Raw genomic sequence first — 13,382 nt, 5'->3', positions numbered from 1 at the left:
TCATTTTTCGCATTGTCAAATAGCCTATTAATAAGTCATGTTATGACGTGTTCGATTTTCAGAGTTTGTCCCGTTCGTCGAGCTCGTCCCAGCCGCCGGCGAAGCCCCCTCCCGAGACGACTGTCTCCAGTCGTCTGGAGATACGAGTCCGCCCCCCGGACAGCACCTCGCCCATGCACTCCGGTAATACACCCACACATACAACCCTCACAAACACAACGTGCACACATATAGCACACATGAAAACAGCCAATGACGCACGTGCCACTCACACATATACAGCACACATAATAAATACACACATACAGACTAACAACCAAAAATTGAGTAATGTACAAGTACATTCAAATTGATGCATAATATCCCATAACAGCTGACCAATTATATCAAACGTAAACTAATTTCACGAGCATACAAACACACACATATACGCTAATATTATTTTTTTATATGTGTATATAAATGTAAGTATGATAAATAACTAATGTAAGTTTAATATGTCCAATTGAGAATAGAGTGTTGTGTAATTATTTTAATTTTACCGATCAATAGTTGAATTAAAATCTTGGGTTAAATAAATCTTAAACAAAAAGTTTAGTACAGTTATTTCCATAATAGAGTTGGTTTTAATATATAATATAAAAATGATATATACTTAAACTTTTTTAAAAAACAGTTTTTAGTAATATGTCCTTAAATTCGTATTATTTTGCCGTCGTTACTCTTAGTCTTACGCTCGCAATGACAAAAGCAAGAGTGGCGCACATTCCACTAAGAACGAGCGCGCACTGGTAACTTTTGTCACGGTGACTGTTTCGTCACTCTTGTCAAGACCGTGGATATGTACAGAAACAAATGTCACGTCGTAACGTGCGCGCACTTCCATACATATTCATGGACTCGACAAGAGTGACGAAACAGTCACCGTGACAAAAGTTACCAGTGCGCGCTAGTTCTTACTACTTATATATGTCACCGTAAGATTACAAAATTTGTTAGATTACTATCTGTCTCGTCATTATGTAAACCGTCGAAATATTGTGAACCGTGAAATATGCTTGAAATTGGCTATTTGACTAGTTTTTAAAATCCATTTTATATTATTTAGTAGATGTTAAGGAACCCAGTAAAAGTTGTTTTTTTTTGTTTTTAGTACATATTTGCCGATAAATATCATATTAAAAATTCCATATTTAAATAACGCACGAAAACGCTACTTGGACAATATGGTTATATGGCGCTGCAATGGGGTCGGTGACGTCACTTTGCTGTATTTTAATCTGTAGTACATATAGTAGAAAAGCAAGGTTTACAAGAAAGTGACTTCATCATAAGCCCGGCCAATCAGGAGCGTTTTGTGTCACGTGACAAACGTATTTTTATTAATTGATTTTTGAATAAATTAAGTATTATTTTCAAGATTCGTTAGTAAATAACCATTTTTAAACTCATAATATAAACTGATTACAATAAGTCACAATTTATTTTTTGCATTGTCAAATAGCCTATTTAAAGTATTATTTTTCGCTATATTTTGTAATCTTGCGGCGACATTTACACTTAAATTTATATTTAAAGCTCCATTCATAAAAAAATCATTATTTTACAACACGACCAATGATATGTTGATTCAAGATCATTAATGTTTAACTCCTGCCATTGAAACAGTTTGCAAGTGAATATATAAATAATATTATTTATTATCAATAGTGAAAATCCATTCCGTTGTGAGTGGGGGCGAAGTCCGACTCAACCACGACGAGGCCTCTGTGTACTACGACGCCACCGAACACCAGAGAGATAAACGGTAATTATAAACAATTTATTAAATAAAAGATGTTCCCGAGACCTTGTATTGAATATAACAGAAAACAAAATCATTGTAGCCTGATTTACTCCTTATTAGTATATATTAGTAGATATAGCCCAGTGGTTAGAACGCGTGCATCTTAACCGATGATTGCGGGTTCAAACCCAGGCCAGCACCGCTGATTTGAATTTGTCTTTATAATTCATCCCGTGCTCAGCGGTGAAGGAAAACGTCGTGAGGAAAACCTGCATGTGACAAATTTTGTAGAAATTCTGCCACAATTGTATTCCACCAACCTGCATTGGAATAGCGTGGTGGAATATGTTCCAAAACTTCTCCTCAAAGGGAGTTGAGGTCTTTAGCCCAGCAGTGGGAATTTACAGGCTGTTGATGTTACTCCTTATTATATCAGTTATCTGCCAGTGAAAGTCCTGTCAAAATCGGTCCAGCCGTTCCAGAGATTACCCTGAACAAACAGACAGACAGAGATAAATTATATAAAATGTTATTTTGGTATATGATTTAATAATACAAACAGACACTCGAATTTTATTATATGTATACATTAAATAGATTATACTAGTAGTCGCCTGTGACTTGGCGCTCGTTTTAGGGTGTTGCTTGTCATGTGTCAGGCAAAGTAGCCTATGTCCTGTCTTGGAGTTCAAGTTTGCTTCATAACAAATTTCATCGAATTCGGTTCAGCGGTTTGGTCGTGAAAGAACGACAGACAGATAGAGTTACTTTTATATTTATAATATTAATATGGATTATTACTAGCTACACGTTCCAACTTAACGCACATATAATAAGCGTTAGCAGAACAATCTCGAAAGGAATAATTCTTGATGTTTCTCTGCTATAATAATCGTGTATTATACATATTTCCGACTCCGCAAAGTCAATAAATCCTTCTTGGGGCGAGGTAGCCGTTTCTGTAATAAAATTCCGCAGACATTTTTAACTTTGCCGTTTTGTAAATTCAAATACATTGGGTAAAGAAGGCATATTATTCGATACAAGATTTTATAGATGATAAAAAAGCGTGGAGTTAATGCCTGTTGACTTCCAGGCAGGATATATTAGTTTAAATAATTGTATTTAACTAACTTGACTTTGTTTTTTTTTTTAAATGTTGAAAAAGAGTAACTACTGAGTTTCTTGCCGGTTCTTCTCGGTAGGATCTACTTTCCGGTTGTAGCTTCACTTAATTGTAAAATGACGATTCAAAAGTGCTTGTAAAAGCCTACTTTAATAGAGTTTATTTTGATTTTGATATAAATCATGAATTCGTCTGTTTACTGATGAAAACCGAATCAAAATCGGTTGCGTTTAAAAGATCTAAGCTTACAAATATTGGGAAGTGATAGTGATACATAAAATTGTTTGTATGTCCGTTTGAGATGATATAAGCACGCTTTACTTGATGGCAAGGCTTATCAAATATTTTACCGCAAAACTGCAGTACTCAGTATTGTTGTGTTCCGGTTTGAAAGGTGAGTGAGCCAGTGTGTCTACACTAGAGACATAACATCTTAGCTCCTAAAGTTCGTGGTACATTGGCGATCAATCAATCAATCAAAACAAACTTTATTCAAGCACTTTTGAATCGTCATTTTACAATTAAGTGAAGCTACCACCGCTTCGGAAATTAAGATGTAAGGAATGGTTGATATTTCTTACAGTGCTTATGGAGGTGGTGACCACTTACCATCAGGTGGTATCAAGTAAATGAAACTCCATTGATATAATTGTGTTTATCAGCAGGTCATCGACGAGGAGTGGTGAGAAGAGCCAGAGTCCAGCTGTGGAGAGGACGCGCTTGGACGCCATACCTGACAGGTAGGTAACCTAGCCTATAATAGTGTTCCAGTGCTGCTTGAGCTCTGGTTTGTAGGATTAGTGAGCCAGTGTAACTAAAGGATAAATGGACGTATCTTAGATACGAAGGTTGTTAGTGATGTTATTTATTGTGTTGAAAATGTCTATAGACAGAGTCCAAAAAAAGTAATTGAAGGTGCGGGTAACTCGATACCCAACTGTCAGAATATAATTTAACAAGTGCAGGTTTCCTCGCAATATTTTTTCTGCATGGGATGATTATCAAAAACTAAGCTTTTAATCGGTGGTGAGGTTTTGTGCAAACTAGACGGCCAGTCAGAAATTTGATGAGTAGGTACCACCCATGAGTTTTGATTTAAAAGAGATATACCATCTTAGTTGTAAAGTGAGTGAGGCGCAATGAAGATGTAAGTAATGAAAGTAAGTGAGTAACTATTGAGTTTCTATCCAGAAGATTAATATAGATTCTTCTATATTCCAAATTTAATATTTCAATATGATACAATTGTTGGAATAATACAAAAACTCTCCTCACAATCAATACTTTATCTCTCCTGAATTGGTACACAATCCTTCCAATTCGACGATTGACCATTTCTAGGCTTACTCCTAGTATTTAATGTTTACACGCCCCTCCTCCGACTGTAGCGACATCCGGTTTTGATTTATTTAAAAATAACAATTTAGTTTAGTCAAAACCGGATGTTGACAATCAACGCAATTTGTAACAACTATTTAAATCGAATTATTTATGCTGATAATACTTTAATACATTAAAACAATAAAATATGATCATATTAAAATAAATATGCTAACACAATATCTTTAGTTATATTATAAATGTGTAAGTATCTCTGTCTGTCGGGTTGTCTTTCGTTCTTTCACTACCAAACCGCTGAACCGAATATGATGAAATTTGCTATGAAGCAAACTCGATCTACAATCAAAGACATAGGCTACTCTTTTGCCAAACACGTGACAATCACTCCCATAAAACACGAACGAAGTTAAGCTACAATTATGTAATACATATAGTAATATTATGAAGTGTTTCTTTCAGGAGTACGTCTGTCGTTCGTCGCGAGAACCCAAGCGGCGACGGGACACACAGCTTGAGAGATGTACGTATTTTATAAATCCTTTATATATGGAATACATCGAGTCGAGATGACCTAGTGGTAAGAACGCGTGCATCTTAACCGATGATTGCGAGTTCAAACCCAGGCAAGCACCGCTGATTCATGTGCTTAATTTGTCTTTATAATACATCTCGTGCTCAGCGGTGAAGGAAAACATCGTGAGGAAACCTGCATGTGACAAATTTCATAGAAATTCTGCCACATTTGTATTCCACCAACCCGCATTGGAACAGCGTGATGGAATATTTTCCAAACCCTCTCCTTAATGGCAGAGGAGGCCTTATCCCAGCAGTGGGAAATTTACAGGCTGTTACTTTATATATCTGCCTTCAAAAAGGTCTTAAGTCTCCGATAGGGTTTTCGAGGGTAGTTTGAATTCTTGAAATGTTTATACACGTTTTATTATCCTTCACCAAACTTTTCACTCAAGTTCACGAAATCAGTGAAACTCGACATTGTTTAACCGATCGAGGTCCACATCTGTATCGTTGAATGTGTTCGAGGCATGTCGATACATCGAAACTAATCTAAAATCGGATCTCGTCCGAACATCAGACGTCATCGATTCGATGATGACGTAACCGTTCTCACCGCATCTAAACAACTGTGAATATCGTTCTGTTACGACAAAGCATCCAAAGTACATAAAATTCGCCCTATCTCTCTCTAACTTTACAGTAACCCATCTGTGAGAAAGAGATGAAACGAATGTCGAACCGATTTCGATATGACATTCGCTTCATCTCTTTCTCGCATATGGGTTACTGTAAAGTGTGAGAAAGAGATGAAGCGAATGTTGAACGGATTTCGATATCGCATCCGTTTCATCTCTTTCTCGCATATGGGTTACTGTAAAGTTAGAGAAAGAGATGAAGCGAATGTTGAACGGATTTCGATATGACATTCGTTTCATCTCTTTCTCGCATATGGGTTACTGTAAAGTTAGAGAGAGATAGGACGATGTCTGGAATTCGATGTCATGTCATGTGAATGTGGTCCCGGGCAGCGCTCGTCGGGCAGCGGCTCGCGCATCCCGGTGGCGAGCGCGCGCGGCGAGGCGGCGGGCGCGGAGCACCGCCTCGCCAAGTGCGCCTCGTGGAGCGGCGACGCGCCCGACCCCGCGCACGCCGACCTCACGCCCGGTCAGCGCGACCCTCTTCATACCTCATTTACACGACTCACTCGCACTCACCCAAACCTACTTCATTTACATGACTCACTTGCACTCATCCCTCCATTTCATTTACACAAATCACTCGCACTCTTCCCTCCATTTTATTTACACGACTCACTCGCACTCACCCAAACCCACTTCACTTACACGACTTACTTGCACTTATCCCTCCATTTCATTTACACGAATCACTCGCACTTGTCCCTCCCCCTTATTTATACGACTCACTCGTATTCACCCAAACCACTTCATTTACACGACTCATTTGCATTTACCCAACCCATTTATTTACACGACTCACTCGCACTCACCCAAACCCACTTCATTTACAAGACTCACTTGCAATTATCCCTCCATTTCATTTACATGAATCACTCGCACTTGTCCCTCCCTCTTCATTTACACGACTCACTTGCACTCATCCCTCCATTTCATTTACACGAATCACTCGCACTCACCCAAACTACTTCATTTATACGACTCACTTGCATTAACTCAACCCACTTATTTACACGACACACTTGTACTCACCCAACCCACTTCATTTACACGACTCACTCGCACTCATGTGTGTCTAATAAAGCGTATATCGCAGCCTCACTCATACAAAAATCTTAATTCAAAATCAAAATATACTTTATAAGAGTAGACACAAACAAGTACTTTTGAATTATCATTTAACAACTACATTGAGTGAAGATACACTCGAACTTAACTCACTTGCACTCTTTCATTTCACTCAACCTGTAATGGAACACTCTATTGAGCCCGTAATTCAGTAACTACTTTGAATGATAAATACATAAATTAATAATTTAATGCAATAATTGCGCGATTTAAAGTACTAGTAACGCCATCTATTGACAAATAATTTAACTAATTGTTATATTAACTTTACGAACATTCTAAGTTATTAATAACCTCATGCTTTTACTAACCACTCAGCACTTTTACTTGCTCTACTTAGTAACACTGACACTGCTTACTTATATTGTAATATAGATAACCAAATAGAGAATAGTGTAGTATAATGAGATACCATTATTGCAGCGCTACGGCGGCGGAGACAAAACGCCAACGATAAATACGCTCTAGACCCAGCCCGAGACTTGAACCTGCGATTCGCGAGACCTCGGCACCGCCACCAGCCACCGCCCAACAAGTGAGTGACCTCCTATCGTGAAAACAGCCGGATCTCCTACAATTTAAAAAAGCAATTAAGTTTTTAAAACAATGTCTCAACTTTTAAAGCTTTTTTTTCTAACCCTCCTAGGCCTTATGAAGAAGACCTTTAAGGTCAGAAGAAAAATGAAACGAAAAAAAAAATTTTTTTTTACTAGAGCTATAACTTAAGACAATGTCTAGTTTTTATTTTGTGCTACCTTTTTTAGTGACAATTATATACAGGATCTCCTACAAATTAAAAAGCAATTTAGTTTGTTATAAAACAATGTCTCAACTTTTAGAGCTTTTTTTCTAACCCTTTTAGGCCTTATAAAGAAGAAGACCTTTAAGGTTAGAAGAAAAATGAAACGAAAAAAAAAATTTTTTACTAAAACTATTACTTAAGACAATGTGTAGTTTTTCTTTTGTGATACCTTTTTTAGTGACAGTTATACAGCAATATTTAAAATATCACTATCAAAAGTTAAATAAGCAAAAAGTAGTGATTTTGATTTGGGTCGGTTTTTAACAAGCTCTCGTGCCCGTAGCGCCACGAGCCGCTGCCGCAGCGCTGCGGGCGGCGCGTCGGGCGCGTCGTCGTCGTCGTCGGGCTCCCCGCCGCCCGCGCCCCCCGCGCCCCCCGCGCCCGCCGCGCCCGCGCCGCCCGCGCACAACGCGGCCCGCGCGCGACGCTTCCGCCCCGCCGCGCGCGACCCCGCGCACGACGACCTGCCGCCGCCCGTCTACGGCGCCGTCGGTGAGCGAACACCCCCCCCCCCCCCCCCCCGACCCCTCCCAATATCTGTTTTCCTCTACCTTAAAGATGCCAGAGATTGCCGTGTTAGCAATACAACACCCCCCCCCCCCACGACCCCTTGCTGTATCTGTTTTCCTCTACCTTAAAGATGACAGAAAGAGATTGCCGTGTTAGCAATACCCCCCCCGACCCCTTGCGGTATCCTTTTTCCTCTGCCTTGAGGATGTCTGGAAAAGATAGCCGTGTTAGTGATAAGGTCGCCTCTTGTGCATCTTACCTCATCGTGTCTATATAATTTATCTATTGATATACAATAAGGAATATTTTGTCTTTGATTTGATTTGATCTCAAGTATAATGATATATCTATATGGTCTCAATCGATACCCATAGAGTAGTTCCATTCCTTTCAACCCGATATTAATTGCAATACCTTGATCGTCTTGCGTTTCACTCGCTAGTCTAATTTAGAGATTAATAAATATACTTAGTTACTCCACTACTCATCATCATCATCATCATCATCCTAATTTCGATCGTTGAAATGTCCACTGCTGGACATAGTTCTCCCCCAAAGATCGCCAAAACGACCGGTCTTATTCGCAACCAGCGGCTTCCCACAAACTTCACCAGCTCTTTCACTCACAATACCCTTAATTAAAAAAAATAAACGTATACCTCTCACAATGTACTTCCACGCAAAAGAATTGAGCTCGTCCCTACTTAATTTAAAGAGTTTTCCAAAAAATAACCTTCAAAATGATATACCATCGCTCAAAATTACTACCCCCTCCCATTGTCTCTAAAGCTCCCCACCAAAAACAGCAACCAATTAACACGATTTATCTTTCAGGTTCCGCCCACAGACTGTGACGGCACGACGATGGGTCCGCCGGGACTAACAAAGATTAAACATCACATACAGGATCGAAAAACTGTAATGTGACGTATCTAAACTAGTCATAACCACTCATTAACCTAACATTAATTGTTTAATGGGTTGATAACCCATTAATTGCTTAACGGAAGCTTCGTTATTTAAAATTATTAGTGAAATCATATTAAAGAAATTGTCTAAAGAGTACAAAAATCAATATTAGAATTAAATCATCGTCGACAGATTATTTCTCATTAATTAATGTATCAATGGGTTTATTTCAATTGCGTTATAGCCGTCAATGCCATTAATTGATTGAATTTAATTGGTTTTTGAATATAAGTTAGGTTAATAAGTGAAAAATTATTTCAAGGCGCGATATATTCTAAACGATTATGAATCTTAACTCGTTGTTATTAGAGATCATTGTTCTTAATAAATAGAATACTCAAGATAAGTAATAATCATCATATTAATAAAACGTCATACGATTCAGCTTGTGTTACATCAAAATCGTTACAGCACGATCGATACACGTTCGTTAAATCTGACATGAAATATTTATTTTTATATTAAAAAAAAAAAATCTCTTGTAAAAAGTATTTTCTTCGTATTGCTTGCCATTTCTAGTATTTGACGCGGCGTAGACTATTTTTTACCTTATTTCCTGTGCAATAAGGTCGTTAATAGTGTTATATGATAATTTAACAGATATAGAGGAATACTAGAAGCGTTTGTGCGTACTCTAAATTTAACTTCGGATAAGATATGCACTAAAAATATATATAGTACTTAAATTTTAAAAATTCTAAGTGTTTGTGGCGTTCCATAAAATATTTAAATGTTTAGAGAAATGGAAATTATTGACTAATTCCCGTAGTGCTTGATAATCTTGCCAGTAACGCTGTTCCATTGAAACTTCATCAAAATCGGTCCGCTAGTCAAATTCGCGACGCTAAAGTAAAAAAATCGACGTTAAAAATAACTGAAAAAATGTAAAAATAATATATGCTATGAGAAAAGTCGAAAAAACGATAAAAAAAATTAATCGTATCGCTTCCGGTATTTCTCTATATTCGTGTTGGAATTTTCAATTTTAAGTAAAGTTAAGGGAATATAATATAAATATTTAAAAAAAAAAGTTTAGATCTCGTAGATAGGACTTGCCTTCAAGCTGGTAGACGCTGGAATGACCGTTAAAAAAACTATTAAAAAAAAAACTAAATCGTTTAATTGTTTCCCTGTCAATGCAAAAGTGAGTTGAGAAATATATACTAGCAACCCGCCCCGGCTTCGCACGAGTGTAATACTGATACTAAATATACTACAGAATTTGTTTATTTACATCACATTAGAAACTTCTAAAATTATCAGAGTTTCTTTACTATATTGTCCATGTGTTGTATACAAAAACCTTCTCGAATTACTCTATCAATTAAAAAATCGCATCAAAATCTATTATGTAGTTAAAGATTTAAGCATGTATAGGGACAGAGAAAGCGACTTTGTTTTATACTATGTAGTGATGACAAAATGGCTTAGAATTCTTTCATGAAAGCTTTGAAATGTATCATGAAGGATAGGGTTCAATCCTGACCCTAAAACATAAGCTCCTATGACCTAGACGCATAAGCTATACCGCACTTAGTGTAAAGCAGTGCATAACTTAGACATACTAAGTTATTAATAAGTCTAAGTAAAGTTATATGCAGCTGTTATTGCAAAAGGTCGTAAGTGAATATTTCAGTAGGAGACCCTATTGTAATTTGTAATTGTTTCTATCTTAATCAACGACTTTTTGCACGAATAGTAAAGATAAATAATAAAAATGTATATATGCAATTATGGCATAATGTCATTACCTTTTGCCTCAAAAAAAATTTTTGACATTGACAAGCCATCAAAAATTAATTGTCACTTTTGCACTGACACTTGATCGAACGAGCTAGTTGAGGATTGTGGAAAATAAAAAAGAAAAACATCTTTTTAAAATACAGGGACTTAGTACGACACAAGTTGGATGTAGCATCGGCAAAATTTGTGAAACCGATCACATCCCAAATTATCAATAATTATTTCTCATGTGAATATGATCTTTACACAAACGTAATAACTTTTAATATCATGTAATATATTCGTCAATTTGACGCGTTGATTTACACGCACTCGCTGTCTCGGGTTGAACTGACGCGAGAATCTAAAGCGACGAATAGCGTCGAATGGCGCGATAGGGAGCTGTTTCTATCGGTTTTATTGAATTTGCCGATGCTATATCTGAGTTGTGTCGAGCTATACGAATGTTAGACAAGCGATTATTTTAAAGACTTATTTACGCTCACTATATCGTTTTAAACATTTCTTTTTAAGTCTATGTTCTTTCAAAGTATATTTCTCAAACGAAATTTTTATTTAATATAATTGAATGTATAATTATCGTATTGTATAATACTTGTGTATATTTTAAGGTGCGCGATTGTTTTTTTTTATTATTATTGTGGTGCCTTCGGCGTTTCGTTACTACACAGTGTATAACGCCATTTGTAAATACAAATAGTTCAACTATGTCGAAGTGTTGCTTTATTTATTTAAATGTACGAATATTATTTGTGTTTTTTTTAAACGTAATACAGATTTTTTATTTACCGTAAAAAATGTTAATTTACGGTATGTACGTTTCTTTTCGAAATTCTAAGGAAAGTTATAAATTATACAATAATTCATGTGTAACGTTTTTTTATTTCGAATTTTGAAAACACAAGTTACGGTTAAATCAAATGATAGCATGCGGTCAAAATGAATATTAACTGTCGTAACTTATTCATTTTTGAACTACAACATATCAATGTGAAAAACATCCTAAATTAAAAAAAAAGTGAAATACATCGGTATAGTGATAACGTACAACACTGCCTGTGTAATAGAGAAAGTAATATCGATATCTAGAAAATTCTTATATAAATATTTGCATCACTAGATGACAAATGTATGTAATGTTATATTAAAATCTTTAACACTTTCGACCAATTAAAAAATTAAAAAAATACTTCTAATTTTTTGACGTGTTGTTTTTTTTTTAATAAATTTGGGATTTGGGAATTGGAATTCGGATTGTGTATTCGGACTCAAAATGGTGGATCAATGCGTGGTGTAAATTTGAACGGACGTTTGAAATTGTACAATTTAATGCTTAAGTATGTTACAATTGAAAAAAAAATATAGTTATTAGTGTTGCACTACTTCCGGTTTCATCCGCGTCTTTATACCTAATGTTATGGGTAGCATAATGTTGTGCTGTGTACTAAGGTTTTATTCTGTTTTAATAATGAAACGAAATATAATAATTATATAAATAATATCGCAACATTGCGCTCTGTATGGCGTATTACGGCATTTATATATTTATTTTCGATATTTTCTCAAATACCTACCCTTATATTGACAATTCTATAAAAAATGTGTAAATTTATTGAACTATTCTATATACATATATATATTATACTTAGACGCCATTAAACTCTAGTCTCTGCTGCTTAGTATATAGAAAATGTATGTAATAAATAATTAATTTAATAATGATTAATTAAAAATATCTAGACCTAAGAGTTATTATAATAATTACAAGAGCGTTTGAGCGGTTTCTGCGTTGTCCGCCATTTGCGATTCTGCAGCTGTCACTTCGAATGACAGCTGTCAAAGTTGCAAACGGCGGGAAAATGTCAAGCTGAATTTAATTGCTTCGGGAATCTTCGTGAACGGTTGTCGTATCGAACGAAACATTAGTTTTTTAAACTCTGCTTTACGCTAACCGTCCACGGAGTCTCAAAACACATTCTAGTCTACGAACATCTTCCGTCTCATAGATTTATCGACGACAAAGTGAAAAAAAAACGTTGAGACAGTTATTTTTGTCAGAAAAATTAAAAATATGAAATTATGTATAAAAAGTTGTTATTATATTGTAGGCCCTTTTTTAAATGTATTTTTCGAGCTGCGCAACCGTCGTTGTGTGGCGCTGTACGTTGCGGCGATGCGCTGTTTTTTTTTTTTAAAGTATGCACGCTCGGTTACTTTTATTTTGCCATATTTTTTATATTTACCGAAATATGCACAATGAAATTTAAATAAAAGGTATTTGCCCTTAAATTGTAGTTTTATTTCATTTTAACATGTCATTATAAACATATATTCAACAAAATAATGGATTTTAGTGACATTTAACATATGAGCTGAGATGGTCCAGTGGTTCGAACGCGTGCAGTTAACCGATGATTTCGGGTTCAAACCCAGACCAGCACCATTATATAATTGTGCTTAATTTCTGTTTATAATTTATCTCGTGCTCGGCGGTGAAGAAAAACGTCGTAAGGAAACCTGCATGTCTAATTTCATCGGAATTCTTCCACGTATGCACCAACCCGCATTGGAACAGCGTGTTGGAATATGTTCCAAATCCTCTCCTTAATGGGAGAGCCTTAGCCCAGCTGTGGGAAATTTAGAGGCTGTTACTATTACTATAATATGTGTATGTATCTTTAATGACAATGGACTAAGAATTGATCCCTAAGGATTGCCTTAACTGTAGCCTTGAAATGTCTTTCCGTTAAAATGAATCCTATTATT

At 36.2% G+C, this 13,382-nt stretch overlaps 1 protein-coding gene across 1 annotated transcript in view; it reads left to right on the top strand.

Moving 5' to 3' along the window:
* Window positions 1-9,756, top strand: part of LOC124541847 (tau-tubulin kinase homolog Asator) — a 98,973-nt gene extending 89,217 nt beyond the window's left edge. The window contains exons 24-31 of the mRNA XM_047119756.1: window positions 63-183; window positions 1,711-1,807; window positions 3,578-3,652; window positions 4,713-4,773; window positions 5,798-5,933; window positions 7,016-7,127; window positions 7,678-7,886; window positions 8,739-9,756. Of these exons, the coding sequence (XP_046975712.1) occupies window positions 63-183; window positions 1,711-1,807; window positions 3,578-3,652; window positions 4,713-4,773; window positions 5,798-5,933; window positions 7,016-7,127; window positions 7,678-7,886; window positions 8,739-8,758 (831 nt within the window). The 3' untranslated portion in view covers window positions 8,759-9,756. The remainder of the gene's footprint in view (window positions 1-62; window positions 184-1,710; window positions 1,808-3,577; window positions 3,653-4,712; window positions 4,774-5,797; window positions 5,934-7,015; window positions 7,128-7,677; window positions 7,887-8,738) is intronic.
* Window positions 9,757-13,382: the final 3,626 nt, after the last annotated feature.

This window comes from Vanessa cardui, chromosome 29, assembly GCF_905220365.1.
Source record: "Vanessa cardui chromosome 29, ilVanCard2.1, whole genome shotgun sequence".
In the NCBI taxonomy this organism is placed as follows: Eukaryota; Metazoa; Arthropoda; class Insecta; order Lepidoptera; family Nymphalidae; genus Vanessa; species Vanessa cardui.
This window is presented reverse-complemented; position numbering and strand designations above follow the sequence as displayed.